At 34.5% G+C, this 19796-nt stretch overlaps 1 protein-coding gene across 2 annotated transcripts in view; it reads left to right on the top strand.

Moving 5' to 3' along the window:
• The window catches only part of KNDC1 (kinase non-catalytic C-lobe domain containing 1), a 49356-nt gene extending 31068 nt beyond the window's left edge, over positions 1-18288 (top strand). For both annotated transcript variants that reach the window (XM_026050553.1, XM_026050554.1), the window contains 23 exons: positions 118-189; positions 269-330; positions 1516-1674; positions 2017-2094; positions 2921-3008; positions 3159-3321; positions 3409-4253; positions 4364-4508; positions 5368-5459; positions 7062-7456; positions 9238-9331; positions 9444-9541; positions 9840-10051; positions 10475-10588; positions 10840-10987; positions 11214-11393; positions 12813-13028; positions 13355-13437; positions 14567-14717; positions 15971-16093; positions 16204-16263; positions 16751-16908; positions 17133-18288. In XM_026050553.1, the coding sequence (XP_025906338.1) occupies positions 118-189; positions 269-330; positions 1516-1674; positions 2017-2094; positions 2921-3008; positions 3159-3321; positions 3409-4253; positions 4364-4508; positions 5368-5459; positions 7062-7456; positions 9238-9331; positions 9444-9541; positions 9840-10051; positions 10475-10588; positions 10840-10987; positions 11214-11393; positions 12813-13028; positions 13355-13437; positions 14567-14717; positions 15971-16093; positions 16204-16263; positions 16751-16908; positions 17133-17364 (3968 nt within the window). In that variant the 3' untranslated portion in view covers positions 17365-18288. The remainder of the gene's footprint in view (positions 1-117; positions 190-268; positions 331-1515; positions 1675-2016; positions 2095-2920; positions 3009-3158; positions 3322-3408; positions 4254-4363; positions 4509-5367; positions 5460-7061; positions 7457-9237; positions 9332-9443; positions 9542-9839; positions 10052-10474; positions 10589-10839; positions 10988-11213; positions 11394-12812; positions 13029-13354; positions 13438-14566; positions 14718-15970; positions 16094-16203; positions 16264-16750; positions 16909-17132) is intronic.
• The last annotated feature ends 1508 nt before the right edge of the window (positions 18289-19796 follow it).

The raw sequence follows: 19796 nt of genomic DNA, 5'->3' as shown, positions 1-19796 counted from the left end.
AGCCTAGGGAGATAGCTGATGTTGCAAATTATTTTTCAAATTATTTCATTTCTTTGGTGTTAAACACTTACAAGGCAGAGAGTTATTACAGCTTGTCTTTTGTAACTTGTTTTGCAGTGTTCTTATGTTTGGACTCTGTACAGATTGACTGCCGTGGTAGCATCATCTTCACTGCTCCAAAAGCTGAAGGTAAATTGATACATTAAGCCATTTACTTTTAAGAAGGAGAAAGAAAATATCTTACCTTCTGTTTTCTTTTCTCTTTCAGAATCTGGTGATGTACTTTATTTAGCTCCTGAAATTGAGGAGGAGGGTATAGTTACCGAGAAGGTAATGTGGTAGGTTCTGTGGGTTGCTATTCATTTTATCAATGGACAGTTGTGCTCCTCTGCGCCTTAAAGGAGAAAGCAAATATATTCTAACATTTTAATAATTATGCTGTTCTCCATGCATATGCACTTTGGAATGTGTTAGTCTCCCATAAAGATAAATAAATAAATAAAAATAGAATTAAAAATAAATAAAAAGTAAGAAGTTAAAATTGAATCTTATTGACCTCTTTCAACTTTGAACCTAAGAGGAAGATAAGTTGTTGGAGGTATTTTCTCTTCATTAAGACTTTTGTTCCTGTTAATATCTTTTGTTCAGCAGCTTAGATGGTTCACAGCAAGTTCTCTTTACAGTGAACTTGCTTGTGTTCAGTGATGTTTACGTGGCTCCAGAGAGCACTAGAAAACTACTGTACACATATTTAGTGTGTACAGCACATTGCCAAAGCATTTAGTCCTGTGATTAGCTTGCTACTCCCCAAGCCTTTCAGTGACCTTCAGAGCCACGGTGCTTCAGCTCTGTCAGAGCTGCAACTCCAAACTATGCTAAATATTAAATAGTTCAAGCGAGTCTCTGAAGATAGTAATTCTTCAAATAAAATAAGACCACTTGTGAAGATCAAGTACTTTTCCAAGGTCTCTCAATATGGCAACTTCAAGTGGTCTAGCTGAAGTTCAATTCCTGAAATAAATACATAGTACCTAGTTCTTCTGATAGGTGTAATCTTCTGTACTTCTTCAGAGGAGTAAAATACAACTTGTGCTGAGCTGCTTGTAATGACTTTGTGCCATTTACTTGTTGAATTGTCAAGGCCTTCTTTAAGTAAAATGTTTCTGGTCAGATTTTAGGCTAGAACCCTAACACTTGCAGTAATCTAAATATTATATGAGAAAGGGCTTCAAATGAATATAACTCAAAACACTTGTTTTATTTTTGATAATTCTCTTAAGCAAATAAGGAGACAAATTATGCCCATTTTTCAATGGGACAATATTAGCTACTATTATTGACACTGCCACATTTTGCTAGTTTTTAAAATGGGAATTTTCATCAGCACTGACTGTGGTCCATTCTTTGGAAGCTCCAAACCATTTTGCTTAATTTGGGAGTGAGGCATTTTTGGGTAACAGCTAGGAATTTGTTTTGAAGGAATTGTTTTTCCTCTCTCCTATGTTACACTCATAGGTCTGCATTTATGGTGTTGCTGCAGTTCTGTGGATGGCAGCAAAATACAGCTTTCCACCCCATCACAAACTGTCATTGCCAAGAAAGTTAAAAAGCCTTCTTCTGGATATGGCAAAGAAAAATCCCGAAGAAAGACCTTCTCTAGCTGATGCAATTAAGGTTACTCTATTTAAACAATTTTGCATGAAACTACTAGATGTGGCCAGGGCCTTATTTTAATGATTTGAAATTCAAAATATTAATTTATTTTTGATAATAGCCTGTCAATGTCAATGATCACCGATTTTTTTTTTTTAATGTTACTCCTCTGGGAAAATGGAGGGGTGTGTTTTTAATTTATATTGAAATCATCAGTAAGGTACTAGGAATAGGTTCATAAGACTTCCTAAACTTAGATTAATTTTAATTGACTTTTTATCATGACTTTGTCCTTTTCCAGGAATACTTCACTTGATTGAAAACTTATTTACTAATTGAAATTTATGATTCTTGTCTCTTTAGATATGCAGTTGCTATTTGCTTGATCGAGGTATAAACAGCAAAAAAATTCTAGCATTGTTGATTAGATCTGTCTGTAAGGTAAGTGTGCCCTCTGCCTTTTTTTTTTGATAATTTACTGCATTTTTTCAATTTATTTCTGTAAAAGATGTTCTAGTAAGTTTCTTGATCTTTGCAAGTATAATTGTTTATCCTCTTATTTTTTTCAAAACTCTTAAGTAGTCTTTAATTATTACCTTTTTGAGAACAGTTTTAATAGTAAAGGATTTATATAATACTTAGAATTATATGTGCACACATATTTATAATATACAATATGTATAATTGTATAGTATACATATACAACAAATACATATTTCTTAATTCCTTGCACTAATATAAAGTGGATATGAAAATTGTATTCTGATTTTAGAAGTCTGAATTTAATGCCTGGTCTTAGATATGTATGCATCCATATTTAAGTTTGCTCTGTATATATAAAAGTGCCTGGAAATCTTGAATACTTGGCAAGTATTACTTGGTCAAGAAATAGGGCAAGGATGGCAAAACTTTTTAATTTAATAAAGTTAACTACAAGAAAACAACTTTATCACATTTCTGAGGTAGCTGTTATAGTGGGCCACTGGATTTTTTTGAAGAAAAATATTTGTAGTTCCCAAAAGGCTGCATAATGTCTATCTCTGTGTTGGAATGGTAACTGTCTAGTTTGGCACCTGAACTCTGCAACCTGCATGGATGATACACCATGGAAAGTGGTGATATGTTGTTGCTGTGTTCTGTTTGTTTTATATCTGTGTATAGGACATACATAGTTTTTTGAAGTAGCGTGCTGAGCAGAGTTTAAAAAAAAAAATTAACAAAAATTAACAAAAAAAGATTGAGCTTGGACTTCAATTTTTATTGCCAGGCTTCCAAGGAAGAGGTAATCTCTTCTCAAGATCCTTTTGAACTTAAAAATGATAGACATGAAACGAGTCCTTCAGAGTCAAGTCCAGGTAAGCAGTCATATTTCTTTTATTTCAGTATTCTATTGATCAATTCTCTATGTGAGATTTTCTCAGTTACAAAGGCTTGTTTTTCTTTCTAAATTACCTTTAAATTTTACGTATTGTTCGTATTTCATCTAATTCTGTTTCTTTTTTCAGGATTTGTGCCAATTACCACCGAAAGTAAACTTATAGCAGTTAGAGGACCAGTACCTTGCCAGATGCCTCTCACCCATGAGAAGGCTGCATTACCTGTTGCATTCACCTCTCCTGCAACTCACTTTAAGCCTATTATTCTGCAACAAAATGCAAGCATCATAAAGTTAGTATATTCTAATGCAAAATAAGCTAAAATTTCAATGTTAAATCTACTGAATTGATTCTCAAAAGATACTTTTTTCCTTTTCAGGCAGGTTCACAAACCAAATTCTCTGCAATGCAAGAAAGAGATCAAAGAAGAGAAGCACATGGACCACAAGAAATCAGTATCCTATGTAGGAGACACAAACAGTCATGGTACTGATAACCCAATTGTTGAAAGAGCTCCTGAAATACCTGAGTGTGAATTAGAGACGCCAGGCTATTCATCCCAGATATCTTTAGAAGAACAGAAGTCTGGCAGTGTACTTAATTCTACAATTACATTACCATCAAAGTCCCATTCCTCACATCTTTTACAAGAAAATAATATTTCATCTGAAGTTTCTTCAAATTCCTTGGCTTTTCCTCCATCATCTAATACTCTTCATATAAATAACATCATTCTCAGGCAGGACACAGAGAAAAGAGTTTTAACATTTGTACCTGTACATTTAGCTGTATCAGAGCAGATACCAAATAAACCTCTTCGTTCAAGAATTGCTTATGATTGCTGCCATAGTTTGCCAGTGCTACTTTCAAGTACTATTGCTAGTTATAAAAGGAGCACACAAACAGAAGAAGATGCATCCCTTTGCAAAGTGCAAAACCATGAGATCACTAACACACAGAACAAGATTGAAAAAAGTAACCAAATTAATAAAACCCAATGCCAAGACCCTGAATGTGCTAGCAGTTTGGATAGTACAAACACTGAACAAGGACATGCACCGTGGACCTCAGTGATGAATCAAAATACTTCTCATCTCTTTGATGTTGAAGCCTCATCCCAGCAGAACACAAGCGACACTTTATTACAAAAAGTGGTTCATCTTATACAAGAGGAATTTGCCTTTGATGGCTATCTTGAGAACGGAGTTGAAGTTATTGATATGGGTATGTGTGTTTTCTTATATATGTTATTAATATAAGAGAATGCTTTTAGTAATGTATTATCTCTCTCTCTCTCTGTTTTTTTTTTTTTTTTTTTTTTTTTTTTTAATAAGGTAACTTTATTTTAGCCTTAAAGGAAATTAAGTTTGCTGTGTTCTCCAATGCAATTTGTGAGAAGTTTTGTGACCTTTATTGGGATGAAAAATTATTGGAGAATCTCTACCAGGCTGTAAATGGAGAAAGAGCCTCACATTTAGGGTAGGTGTTTTTTTCAGTTTTTTACTTCTTACAGCTTAGTTTGATGTTTTTCCCCCCCACCATGTTTCCAAAATTTTCAGGGCTTGCCTATTACTAGCAGCGGAAAAGCACATGCTGCTTCTCTTCAGGTATCTTCATTTGTTTTCCTTTCAACTATTAAATTTCCCCATCTACTACGTACTTCTTGGCTTCCCCCATATCAAATAGTGCTTAATGAATTAACAAGAAAGATTTTGTATAAAGCTTGTCTGTAACTGCCCTAGGATAGCTGAGTAATTGAGTTCTAAGTTTGATCAAATATTCTTTGTAACCATTGATGAAGAGGATCATACTTGTGTTAGAAGGAGCCTACTTATCCAGAACTGACATATATTGTTCTTATGGTTCAACTTGCATATTCTATTTCAGTTCCCTTTTCTTATCACAGATAAGAACTGCCTCAGAATATCTCTGACATACCGAATTCAACAATTCTTAATTGTTATATTCTTTACTCAAAACTATTGTTACCCTTAATAGGGTTGACTTAGAGCCAGTCTGTTATCCAGAGACTGAATCCTGATATTAAAGTTATGCCTTCTGTTTATACGTGTTCTGATATTTTTGTTGAAATTTTCCACAGTTTTCTAAAGGAAAATCTCCATAGCTTACTCAGTGTGCCTTAATGTCCTTAAGAATTTGAACATTTTTTTCATGTAAAATAACAACTGAAATTGTGTTGTGAAGTGTACAGGCTCCAAGAGCTTGATAAATGCAATTAAGTCCTTCATGTACCATTATTTATAAGATCTCATTTTATCCTGATGTAAATATTTAAGAGTATGAAACATTCATTTTCCCCCTCCTCTTATATTGTCAGCATAACTGAGGCAGGTGATTCAAAATGTGACAGTGTATTCCAAGAGCTGGAGCAATCTGACAGCTTTTTGGCAAGTGGCAATGAGATGGAAGGTGAGAAAGCATCTTGTATATCTAGAGCTTTGTGTGCTGAGAATCCACCAGTGAGTCACATTTGGAGAGACTGGCACTCCCATTATCCCCTCAGGGAAACATTCACCTTAGCGCTTACGACAGAGTATCAGAACATTTTCTAAACCTTGCAGAATTTTTGTCTTTTATTTGACGTTTAAATCTGACCAAATATCATTGAGTGGGATGTCTGCTTCATTTATTAAAGCAATATGTGACTGTTGAAAAAAATCATGAAATCCTAATTGCTATATGTGTTTGGGTTTTTTTTCTTTCATTTTTTTCCTTCTTTTCACCCCATCGTTGCTAGTGGCATGCTTTGATGGAGGGAGATGAAAAGAGATGGGCAGTGTTGAGCCTTATAGACTCAGCTCCATACAGCTTAGCAAGCTCAGCTAGAGAGGAATGCTTTAGAAAATGTTTGACTCCTTAGGCGTTACTGAAACAGATGAGGATAGACTGATGACTCTTAAACACTTAGCATATCTGGTCCTTCTTTGTTCACTTATTAGAATTTAAGCAAAGTTAAACAGTAAAAAAAAAAAAAAAAAGTAAAAGTAAAATAAGGATAGGATAGAGATTGGCAATTAAATTATTTACTACTTCTGGGAATGGGACCTGTACAAAGCTAGTACAAACTGTTTCAAAGTCTACAGTTACGGAAATTTCAATTTTTATATAGTCCTGAATCTCTCCTATTGCACTTTTTCATGTATTGATACATAAAGCACATAAACTAGGTTACTTCTCTGTTTTGAGTAAAGTTGTATTGAGTGTTATGGCAAAACTTAAAGTTCTGAGCTTGCACTTGGCTGCTGTTGTGCTGTGTTACAATTTTTATTTTGGCTGGGCATGGATGCAAACATAGAGCTTGGCCTTCCCATGGGGCATGAGACTTCTTTGCACCAGTAACTCAGGTGCATTTACCTCTAAGGCTGGCTTATCTAAGCCCTGGAGGACTGCGCCGGTGAAGAGAGAGGCTTCTGACAGGTGGCTGCTGTCTGCATCATGACAACCTTTGACTGTCACCTCAGTCCCTTAAGATTGCTCGTAGCTGTTATAACTTCAGAGAAGTCCTACTGTAGCTCAAGGGACTCAGTCCTGTAGGAGCAGAAAGCACAACAGTAATACCTGTGTGTCCTTCGGCTGTATCAAATACTCTCTATATAAGAAGAAAAGAGCCTCAAGATTTATGGATGAAAAAAACCCTAGAGAGCTAAGTTTTCTAACACTGTGTGTACAGGTGTGAGAGGTTTAGTTTCGTTCTGAAGCTTCTCTTCTCTACTATGCTTTACTTAATTTTTTTTTACATATTCAAAACATATATTGTATTTTTCAGAGATGTATTGATCAAAATTTAATAGCTTTCTGATTTCTTTAACCTTTACCATTTTACAAGATCTAGCTGAGAGCCAAATAAAAGGGATAAAAAATATATTTTTGTCATAGCAGTTGACATTTTAAAGTGAACTAGCACACCTATAACAACTCTATTAAAGGCCATAGATAGTCTTAAAGTTTAACGAAGCATACAGCAAAACATGTGACCATTATTCCTTTCATTCCACCCCTCACTGTCTTTAGAAGAGGAAGCAACCTTTGACATGAAGCCTGAACCTATGATCAATACATCACTAACTGAAAAGGACCTGCTTGAGTCAGATAACTGTGAGAAGGAATCCAGGCTGAGGAATAGTATTCTTATAGAAGAGGAGGGACAGTGCTTACAAAGCAATGACTGTTGTGTGGGTACCAGCTTTTCAGAAGATAATATGGAACCAGGGGAAGAGAGCATGATAAAGACAACTGAAAGCAGCTACCTTGCATCTCCCAACCTACCTGACTTTCACAGCTGTAATCCTGGTTGGAGCAGTGCATTTTATGGAGCCGACTGTTTTGGTTCTGAAGTTCATAGTTACGTAAAAAACCTTGGAAAGCAGAAATCAAGTGAGTCGCAAAATATAGATGCTAAGAAAGTGGTGAGTACACAGATTTTAAATCATTAAAATATCTCTTTGATTACTAGTTAAAAGCATGATAGCGTCCATTGTATTACAGTCAGTTGAGCAAGATTTAAGGTGTCCATTTTGGAATCTGCTTGCAAAATTAATGTATGCTCTTACATGTTGCTTCTGTTTGCACTAACGTGCAAGAACTTAGCTAACCCAACAACCATGCAAGTGGTTGGGTGTGGGGAAACAGGCCTGAGATAGCTGTGTAGAAAATGATACTGTCTTTGTGCCCCACACATTCCACTAAGGGAGATTACTCTAAATAATAAATGCAGATCATTCACATCAAAAATCAGTAACCAAGAGAAGATATATTCTAATACCTGAAAAAAAGTGTATACTCATCTTACTACTAAGAGTACATGGACTAATCTTTTTACAAATCTTTTTTACAATCTTTTTAACAAACAAAACAAGGTTTTTTGAGGCAACCGCTCAGAGGCAAGCTCAAATTAATTTATACTAAGTCCATGCCACCAAAAACTAACCTAATTACCAATCTACTGTTTGATATTTTAGCTCTGAGCCATGTGCTTTTCGATTATGATGCTTGCGGGCGTTTTGTCTGCTGCATTCGATGAATTTATTCCATTTAAAATGGTATTTCACATAACTAGGTCACTGGGAGTCAGGACACAAATGCAAAAGCCACTACCTTTCAAAATCCCAGTACATATTAGGTCCTAATACCCTTGTTTCCTAGTAAATCTCAGGATAGGTGAGTTTCATTGTTTAGGTTTTTATGTTTTGGCTTTTTGTTTGTTTGTTTGTTTTTTTCCCCTCCCTGGTAACTGCAGATTTTGTTTTCAGAATATCAAGTTCTAACTCCTGGGTAGCTTTTTTTTTTTTTTTTTTTTTTCCCCTGCTATCATTTCTTTTTGCCTTGATCTGTTAATTGCACTGCATTTTTTGTTTGTTTTGGGTTTTTTTTTGTTGTTGGTTTTGTTTTTCCATTTCTACAAACAGCTTATTTTTAAAGAGGTACAATCCATTTTGTTTTAACTTTTCCTACTTATTTATTCATCAGCATGTTTACCTGTTGTACACTGCTTAAGGGGAAGTAATTCTGCACCCAGAATAAATAGAGAAAACATGCATTTCCCTCTCTTATTTAAATTCAGTTGTTAAGTGTGTATGTAATGGAGAAAAACATATAGGGCTGATTTTTATAGTGTTTTTTTTTAATCTAAAGCTTGTTATAATATGTAAAAGCACAATTGGATGTAGTTTTTGAATTGAATATGTTAGAAGCAGAGTCTTCAAAAAGTCCCAGTAGATTTTGGATTTCTTGTACTTCTAAACACTCCTGAATCTTTCATCTGCATTTAATTATGAAAACAGGGAAGAAAAAAAAAAAAAAAAAGTCTGTTTGCTTTACTTAGTTTTTAAACAGTTAATATTAAAATAATAGAATTTAACAGACCCCTATATTTTGTCCAAATATTATTGCATGTAATTCAAAAATTGTCTAGCAATTTTCACTTGGCTTTCAACTTTATCACTTGCTTCTTTCTGTTTTGCTGGGAAAGCAAACTCAAATGCAATGTCCTTTTGTGTTTTAGAGGGGCAGATATTTATCAGAATTTATTATGCTAACTCAGACTGTTTTTCCTAACTATCATCATGTTGTTATCAATCTGAATATTCTTTTTCATGCAAAATAACTCTAGTTAGCTTTCGTTTCCTACTGAAACCTTGTAGGAAAACCATTTACCGTTATGATCAGAATCCTTTTCCTCTTTACGTAGGAACTGGAACAATTGCTAATGATGGAGACAAAAAATTACAGGAAAACAATAAAGTTTTACCAGAAGCTAGCGCAGAAAGAAAGAAGAAACAAAGGTAATATTACAGCAACTTGCCAGTGATGAAATGGAGGGGTATGTTATCATTTAAGGAAATTTTTATATATATCAAATCAGTGTTTTATGCTATGTGTATTTTACATCCAAAGGTCCTGAAATCAAATCCATGTTGCCCAAACTGAGAGGACAGCTACAAGAAATGAAATCAAAGGTGCAGTTTCTTGAGCTGGTGAAGAAATATGTGCAGGCAAGTGAGACTTTGTTTTGCTCTGATTTCATTTGTCATTCCAGTGCTGCATCAATGTTGTTGGCCCTTCCAGTCAGCATGTAAAATGTGGAATGTTTTGACAAGTGCCAAGACAAGTAAAAATTACAAGAATGATTGAAATAAAAATGACAACTGTCTAGTTTTATTTTTATATATATATAAACAGTTGTTTACATAAATGTATTTTGGCTTTAGGTAGAATTAACTGCATTTTCTGTGGATTTTCCTCTCTGTTTTTCTACGTCTTATTTTTGCCTTGCTTTGCATCTTGGAGCAGATCATGTACGCAGAGCAGTGGGGTGTTGAGTCCTGTGTGCTTCCCACGGTCGTTCACAGCAGCAGAGCTGACACATTGGATGTGGCACCTACACATGAGCCATCATTGCTTGTTTACCATAATACACCAAAACACAATTGCAATAATCAAAATGGAATAAAAGATCTGCAGGCTGGGACTCCACTTGGTTTAATGGCTTATCTGTATTCTAGGTATGTATATTTTGTGCTTCCTTAATTGGGAGTGAAGCTGGGCATTGCTATTAAACAGAAATAACCAAAAAATGGGTGCATTCTACAGCACTAACATTAGAAAGTAAATTTTGAAGATATTAGAAATATCAAAGAGGATCCCCATAAAATTCTAAGCTCTTGATTATTTCTTTATTAAACATAAGGTATACTTCTACTCTCAGTCTCAGTATTTCTCATTTTTTCTCCAAAACGTTATGTGTAAAAATAAAATAAATCAATTTTAATTTTAATAAAATTAATATAAAATTAATATCATGTAGAGCTTGTGAATTTGAAATCTGACAGTTCTTGATGTTTTAAGGATTTTCATTGTTGCTGTACTCTACTGTAAGAAGAAATCATGTTCTTGCTTGTCTGAAGGGTTTTTTTTGTACTTCACAGAAATGCATTTTTAGAAGGTTATGTTCAACAGTTTCTCTATACTTTTCGCTATTTCTGCACACAAGAAGAATTTCTACAGTTTCTTCTTGAAAGAATTAGCAGCACTTTATCCAGGTACTGTAAATTTCTATGAAAAAAATATTATCCATGCACAATTGACTTTTCCTCCAATGGCAAAGAGCTTTTTCTGAAAAGAACTACTTGATGAACTACAATTTTTCTAAAACTGCAGTATTTTTATAAAACTGTCTTGCCCATTGAGAGTGAGATTAGAGCAAATGCTGTACTTGGCAATATGCTTTTTTCTTTTTTTTCAACGTTTATTTTTAATTGTAATAAGGTATCAATTTTGGTCTTCTCACCAGCGCAAGCCTGGAACCTTCCACATCATTTACCAAAATATGTAACCGCAGTTTCTACATCCTGCAGGCTTGGATTGAAGACTGCTACAACGTAGACTTTGCAACCAATACTGATCTTTTGTGTACTCTAAAAGAGTTTATTTCTTCCAAGGTAAGACAGAATTTTGGCAGAATCTTTAAAAGAGATATATTGAAGTCAGTTATGATCTATGAAATACAGCTAGTATAAAATCTGTCTCAATTGCAAATAAAAGTAAAGTACAAAAAAACTGCTGTCTTTGACAGCTGTGTTCAGTACAGCTGCCTTTGGACTGGCTGGAGTCTCGTATCTTGGGAAATTCAGTTTGATGTTCTGCTAATCTATACTACATCTACAGGTTGCTCCATTAAATGGCTATGGCGAACGCTTGTTGTCACTGCTTCAGGATGCTTCTGCCAGGAAGAGTGATAGTATTTATCGTTGCTCTGGCATGGACAAATGTGAAGAGGAAGGCGAAGAGGACAGAAAATCATTACATTCATTATGTAAAAAGCTCTCAGAAGATGTTTCCAGGAAGGTTTGTCATATCTTCAGATTGTGGCATATGCCACATGTTTTCCATACATTATTTTCTCTCTCACACATGCACCGCATACACAAAAAAAAAACAGTTTAGCATCTGGATCCTAGTTCAGTAAAATCAATATACTTGTGCTCTATCTTTCATTTTTTGCTTTGAAAATTTCTATGGCTGTACAACAGGAGAGCCTCATCTGAACCAAATTCTGAGAGCTGAACACAACCCTTGGTACTAACTTTTGGCTCTTAGTTACTGGGAATCCTTTTCCCCTCATTCAATTATCAATACTTTTTCTTACATATATACCTTCATTTGTAAGACTAAAGATATAAGAAAACAGGAAGTGGCAATGTTCTCCTCTAGAATTTCAAACTTATAGCAAAAACTGGTTTGCATTTTTTTTCTGCCTTTACTCATTCATCATGAGTGTGCTAATGAAAAGTAACCCTAAAACTTGGAACATATGGTAGCCTTTGCCCGAAGAAAGTCCTCTTCACAGAGTACCTGGAGTGGCACATGAATGTTTTGGTATTGTGCAAATTAAATGTAGAATTAACGACTTAATAAAACTGCAGAATTTCATGGGGTACACTATAGACTCACTCAGTAAAGGAAAAGAAGAATTGGGAAAAAGTAGAATTCTTGTATTGACACTGTTACAATTGGCACTGCAAGGTAGGAGAAAAGAGAAGAATGGAAAAAAAGAGCAATGTTAGTTCAAACATTGTGTAATTAGGGCTTAATGTCATGTTTAGAAGTTAGTATCACAGTGATTAGAAGTTGATAATGGAGTTAATGAAAAGAGGGCAGATTGAACATACTTAGCATCTTATGCTGCAAGATAATGCCCAGGAAAATAACATGATCTAGAATGAGATCAATATTCCGCCTTCAGGAAGGAGGCTGAGTACAAGTCACTGAAATTTTCTTGTGCTCTGGAAAGAGAACAATAAAGTATGCATTGATTCTGATTGCAGCAGCAGCCTTTGTATGAGCTTTCATGTATTTTCACTCAAATGTGGTATTTCTTTCGTAGGGCAATTTGATTGCAAGCAAAAAGAGCACAGGATAAAATATAAAACTTTAAAACATAAATTATTTTATGTTGGCTTGCCTTAATAGTTATATTATATATATATATATATAAAAAATACAGATTGGTTTAGATATAGAAGTTTCCTGCTCGTGCTCACTGACTATAGGTATCACATTAACTTAAAATAGCGATATGGGGAAAACAGTGTATGCCTCTCTGGACTAAGCTTGAATGCCAGCTAAAGGGTTTTACACCTCCAAAGGTCTTTTCCTGACATAGTGTTCCAGATGGTTAAATCAAGAGATCATAGCATTCTAACATTAGCCTTAGGGAACAGGAGACATAATGTTGGCCTTTTTTCTTTTCTTTTTTATCTGCAGAACTTTAACTGGAAACTTTCTAAAGGTATGGGACCCAATACTCATCATCAGAGAGAGCGACTATACACTATTTCATCTGTTCTGCCAAAGCCATGCTATAACAGTTTCACAGAAGAATTCCCAATTTCTTTTGCTAAAGCAGATGAAGTGGAACCATATCTCTTAACAGAATACAGCGTGCAACAGCTTTGTTGTCAGCTGACATTGCTACAACAGGTACAAAGGACTGGCTTCACTGGGAAGTACAAATAATGCACATCCCATTTTGTACCAAACCTCCTCTCTTTCCCAGCTTCCAACCCTACTTCAAGCTGAGTAGGCTTCCACTATCTCATAATACTTGGAATTATAATACTCCATTTTGCTCAGGTCTGTACAGTGAAATCTAGAATGGCTAACTCAGTTCATAGGCAATGTTCCCTCTGATAAATGTTGTGAAAAAAAAAATCTGTCATTTTTATCCTCTAGCATTTTATAAGGATTGTTAGCTCTAACAACGGGATATATCTCATTCTTTTTTTTTTTTTTTTTTTTTTGTTCAGGAAGTATTTCATAAATGCCATCCAGTACACTTTCTAAATTCAAGAGCACTTGGTGTTAAAGACAAATGTGTTGCTGTCCAAAAGTAAGTATATTGCTTGTTTTATCCATCCCTCTCTTCTGTTGATGCACAGTAGTTCCTGCTACACCTTTAATGCATCCAGAAAGAGAGAAATTTTAAAAATGCTTTCTGTTTTTCCTCAGAGTAGATATTCCCTTTATATACATTTTTGAATTCAGGTAGATTTTATATGTATGTATATGGGTACATAGGTGTAGTAGCTCAAAACTGTGAAGTGATTTCCTTGAAATCTAAGGTAGGTCAGGCCAAAAAATAGAGTTGTGGGATTGTGGAGGATTTATTTTGTGGGGCGAAAGCAGTAGGATTTCTGATGCGGCTACTTGGCAACTATATCCATACATAATCTCCATAACCATTCATTTTGTACTGTTACAATTACTGATGTTCACAGATACATAAGAATTTTCTTGTCATTTTTAAAATTATTAAAAATTGTAAGTTACTTTTTCAACTGTAATTATTATTTTCATCCAACCACATTGGCTCTTAGTTAAAATTCTTTAAGGTCCAGTTCTAACCTAGCCAGTGGATTCTGCTAGCTTCTAATTAGTACTTGTTGATTCTACCAAATATTGTAGACTTTTCTGTCTAAAGATAGGGAAGATTCATGTAAATCAGATGTTCTTGTAAGAATGTTGAATGTCAGAGGCAAGTTCAGTTAGTTTACACTCATTTGGGGCAGAGGGGTAGGAAAACGAACTGGGTGGTGCCCAAGGGTTTCAGGACCAAAGAACAGTCACTGGCCTGTTATCGAGTAACATGGATGTAGCCTAGGCCCTTTCAGGCTCAGTTTCTTATGTGGCTTCAGTTTTTATTGCATTTGTTTCATGGTTGTTATTTTTGTGTATTAGCTGTTTCTTTGTTTTTCTGCTTGAACAAATTGTCTTTTCAGTGGCAAATGTGCAAGTGCAAAGCTGTCCTTTTATACAGAATTATATACAGCACATGCTTATCATGTAATTACATATACTTATCTCGAAATTTAAAAAAGACTCTCACCACCTACTTAAAAAAAAATAAATCAAATTTGAAAACTGCAAAGTTATTTTAAATGGTTAGAAATTGACGTTTTTCCTTTCAAATTCAATGTCTGCATTACTTATTTTTTCCTTTTTCCCCATCCTTTCCATAGGGCTGTTTCAACTGAGGCAGTTTCACTTAAAGTCTGTAATTTGTTTCTGTCTAAGTGCGTACAAGACCAGTATCTTCTGCAGTTATTAAGAAATGCAGATAGCATCAGCACCTGGGTTGCTGCTGAAATTGTAACGTGTCACACTTCCAAGGTTTGTCATGGTTTTCTTATATTATTAATTATGAAACTGTCACCCATTTTCTGTACCTGTCAGTGGACTGTCAGCAGTTTGGTTTATTGTCACTAGGAGGGTCTGCTTGATGTTTTGTAGTAGCAGGTTTGAAAACTTAATAGAATATGAGAAATTAATTGCCTAGGGAAGAGGGAAGTCAGACTTTAACAAGGACACCTCAGTGACATGAAAAATAGTGACAGAGGGATATATTACTGCAGTCAACAATTTTGATAAATTGAAAGAGGGTGAATCTCTCTTTTCATCCTTTTCATTTAATTTTCTTACTTCAAATTGCTTTTGTAGATTTACGCAGTAGCACATTCTAGGAGTAATTAGATTTCTGTCTGTTCAGTTACTATTTTGGTCAAAACCAAGCAGTTGTTGACTGTTGTGATTAACTGAAATGTCAGAATTGGCCACATCACTTACATGCCTTCTTGCTAGTTTACCAAAAATTCACCCCTTAAAGTTGATTGATGCCTTGACTTCTGAACTGACTGCTGGAGTAATATCTTAGTAAATACGTTTTTATATTTTTCTATGGCTACTAATCATCTGCTACCAGATGATTCCTTTCCAATCACTAGAGAAAACCTGGGCCTGCATCTGTCTACAATTATTTCTCTGTTTTCAATGGATCAGAGTCAGACCTCTGAATTCTCTTATCTTTCTTTCTGTTGGATTATCTGCTGGGTCTTTATTTGGCTTCCCAGTTTCTAGCATTTCTCAAAAATATACGTGAAAGAAACAATTCAAGCTTTTTTAATAAATACAGGGAGAAGAAAATAATCTGCTAAAGTTTATGTAGAAGTTCATAGTTTATTTTTCAGACAGCACTGATTGTTCATATAAAGTCTGCATGTTTGCCTTTATGGGCATTTGACCATTCAGGAGATACTATATATGAGTGATATTCAGTGAGTAGTGTCATGTTAGTCCTTTGCTCTTAGGAGAGCAAGTTCCTTTGCTTTCTCCGTGCTCCCATGCCTCTTTCTACCCTTCCAAGGGCAATAGAATCAAGAAATTACTGACAATAAGCACTGGGCTTGAGTTGTAGCATGTCCACTGCTGCAAGGTGTTTTTATTCCCCTGAAATCAATTGAATTACTTTCTAATTCCAAAATAAAGCAGTATCCAGATTAAGCATTTTGCTAGCAACTGAACGAATTTGGTAGCTTCCAAACACACTAGAGCTCTAAAAAAGGTGTATCTTAATATTTTTTTTCCAGATGCAGGTGAGCTTGTTATCAAAATTTCTTCTAATAGCAAAATCCTGCTATGAACAGAGAAATTTTGCTACTGCGATGCAAATTTTAACAGGCTTGGAAAATCTTATTGTTCGACAGTTACCAGTAAGTGATATGTTTTGGGACTCTCCTTTGTTACTATTTTGTTAAACATAATTTTGTTCTGATATGAAGACTAATATGAAGAACAAAACTATGTTTTGTTTTATTGGAAGGCATGGAAAATTTTACCTGCAAAAGTAGCTGAAATAATGGAAGAACTCAAGGCTGTGGAGGTATAGTATGAATTTTCAATTCAGTATTTTTCTCAAAAACTTATCCCAGGTGACTTAAAACAAAGTCTAAGCAGTTTAGGGGATTTAGATGCATTGTTTTGTATTGAATTCTGCAGGCATTTTGTGACTCTAATCTGTTTTGAGCAAGCTCACATGTTTGTTCTTATCACAGACATTTCCTTTTAGATCTGTCTGACTACCTGATTTTGAGTAAAATTCTAAGATATAATTTTGTCTGTGAATTAGAAAGATCAAGAATTCTGTCTTGGAATATCTTTTGATTCAAGTTACTTTATGTGTATTTCATATTTCTTTTCATATTTTAAAATGTCTGCTCCCAGGCTAATCTAACATGTTGTCTTCAACTGCAACGACAAAAGTTATAATTAATTACAAATAAATATATGGTGGTCAGCACATAAAACAGAGATCATCTTACAAAGCCTGCTTTGACATTAAACGTGTCTGTGTATCTGTTTTAAAACAGGTATTCTTAAAAAGTGACAGCTTGTGTTTGATGGAAGGAGAAAGATTCAAAACACATCCAACAATCCCGTCAGCCCATGTTTTGGCTATGCACGTCCAGCAACTGGAAACAGGAGGATTCACAATGACAAATGGAGCTCACAAGTGGACTAAACTTAGGTAAGTGTTTTAATTATATGTGTCACCTGAATTTTTAGAATAGAATGTGGTCTAATGAAGTAATAAGAGAAAACACATTTCACATTAGCAGTTTAAATCATTGCAGTTAATTTGACGTATAACTAAAGGGACAGCTATACAAGTGAACGTTCTGTGCCTTTGAATTTAAAGTTTTATTATGAGCAATAAAAACAAAGTAATTTTTTCCTATATTTTCTTTCAAGAAATATTGCAAAAGTTGTGAGCCAAGTTCATGCATTTCAAGAGAATCCCTACACATTTGCACCAGACTTCAAGCTGCAGTCTTATCTCAGACAAAGAATAAATCGTTTTAAAGATGCAGACATTGCTGCCTTGGCAGCTGACAACTGTGCCAACTTCCATCAGATACCAGCAGAAAAACAGTCTCGAAAAATTCAGGACACACTGCGCAGAATGAAGGCAACATTTCAATAATTATTTGTGTTTCGTCTGTTCTATGCTGAGTGTAGAATTGAATTACATTAACTGAATCTTGTGGACCAATTCTCAAGCGAATAGTTAAGTGAAGTGAACTTCAACATACTGTCTCAAGCTAAAGCAAATAAACAGATATACTTATTAACATGGAAGTGCAAAACACCATCTTACCACACTGGATTTCCTGGATGACTTAGCAAAAGAGAAAAATGAAGAGGGAGTATAGAAGAAAAGGATAACTCATTTTGTCGCTGTTTTTAATCAGAAAAACAGAAATTAGTCCAAAAACGAATGTGTAAGAAGTACTATGGAAACCTAAAATTACAGTTTCTGTTGCAAAGTAGGCCTAGGAGAGTTCAGCATGTAGTTCATTAAATGTTTAATATATTTTTATATTAACATAGTATATATAGTATATTTGTACCCTGTCACAGTGTGCATATAATTCAGGGACACAGATACTCTACTATCCTCTGATTGTTGGTAGATTTTTCTTTATATTGTGTTTCATGAAAACTATACTTTATGTGAATAATTGGCCATCTTTTTCTTCAAGCAGAAAAGGGAGGAGTGCCATGCTGAAACACTTTGGTTTGGTTTTAATGCCATTGAACTAACCCGTTCACAAATAATAATAATAAAATCTGAATCTAAATGTTACCACTTTGTTGCTCTGGTTCTGCCTTCATGGCCTTGTGAAGATGGCAAATATGAAATTGCTTAGTTTTATCTGTACTTGGTGCAAGAGTCACTTTGCCAATTTGTGTACATTTGTGTGTGCCCACATTTGATTATGCTTTGCTCCAGAAGTTACGTTTCTAGACTGTAGTGCTCTAGCAGCACTAAATGAAGGCAATTGTATGTGAAATTTTGATCTGCATCTTGTAAAACTTTGGTGCTAGCGTAATCTATATATATAGCTATATATACATATATATATAGCATATGCTTGCAAGACCGTTTAAATGGCAATGAAATTGGATGATATAGGAGGTTAATTGAGCTACCTGAGTGCTGAGATTTTAAGCCTAGAAGTTATTTTCAAATACAGATATTTCTATCAGAGGGAACATAGTAGTTTTTTAAAGAGAGGTGGGAAGTAGTTTATTAGAATTGTACTTAAAATGAAGAAAAAAAAAAAAGATATTTTGGAAGAAGCAAATATGAACTAACTGCAAGAGAATATTTTAGTGACGGGAAGGATAATGACATAAGAAATGGCAGTGTGCACATCCATAGCGTTTTGCAAACTGTAGTATTGTGCTTGACAGAAATGCATGTGCACATGTCAAATCGTAGCTTGCTCAATGTTTAAGAGGAAAGCTGCTCCTTTTCTCTTATCAGTTATGGCAATACGTACGATCACAGGCCTTTGGCTTCTTCTCTTTCTCAGTCAAACACAAGGTGTGCCAGTTCTTTCCATTAAATACCTCAGTTACTGATTCATGCTAATATGTTAACAGCAGACTAACTTTTGTGCCATCTTCTTTGTTTAAATAACTGTAGAACTCAGTCCTCAGCAGGGTTTTCTTGCATTTGTTCTACTTGTAAGATGATTTATTTTGATACTTATATGTAAGTTTATCTTGTCATTAATCGTAGTATCTTGACTTACCCTTAGAAAGTAAAATGTATTGCTATTTTAATAATATTTCACTAAAATTGCTAACTCTAAAAACACTTAATAATTACCTCCTATCTTTATGTAATATAGTGATGCAAGAATGTCAATGATAATGCTATCAGACATAAATTTCACGCATTTGATCTATATGCATTTATTCTAAGTATTTTTTATTTCTGATTATTTGCTTTCTTTCTCAAACAAAAATTTACCATTCACTTACAGCCACGCCTTGCCTTTGAAAGACAGTAAAATTTCAGGTAGCATAATCTTAACTAAAGCAAAGATCTCCACAAAACTTTTTAATCACATAATTTTAGTAAAAGCATTTGATACAGTTGTTAGTCAGACTGTTGAATTTGCTTTTCTGGATTTACTTAGCATTTACATTTTGCGAATTTAGTTCATCTATTTGTTACAGTTTTAATCAGCATTTAAATCAATTACTACATTTAGAAACCTTTTTGTTTATTCTGTGACGATAACTGGTGCTATTCAAGCATTTAGAATCATTTCCTACCTTCTGTATAATGCTTCAGCATATCAAACTTGGTATTGCTCTAAATGCATATGATTGCATTGCAGTACTACTTTTGGGGTGTTCTCATCACTCAATCAGATACTTGAGATTTTCTATTTAGATACCATGCAACAATAACCATTAATGTAAATAGCTATTGAAAAAAATCACTTTTACAGGAAAAAAAAATGGTCTGCTTTTGTCCATGAACACTGATGTATGCACTTCTTATATAACACATATTTCTGAATAAAGATATGTCTAGCATCTAACTGTACTGTTTGT

The sequence above is a fragment of the Nothoprocta perdicaria genome, unplaced genomic scaffold, assembly GCF_003342845.1.
Source record: "Nothoprocta perdicaria isolate Ctin4 unplaced genomic scaffold, notPer1 scaffold_7, whole genome shotgun sequence".
Lineage (NCBI taxonomy): Eukaryota > Metazoa > Chordata > Aves > Tinamiformes > Tinamidae > Nothoprocta > Nothoprocta perdicaria.
Note: the sequence above shows the minus strand (reverse complement) of the source record. Positions and strands in the feature narration are given on the sequence as shown.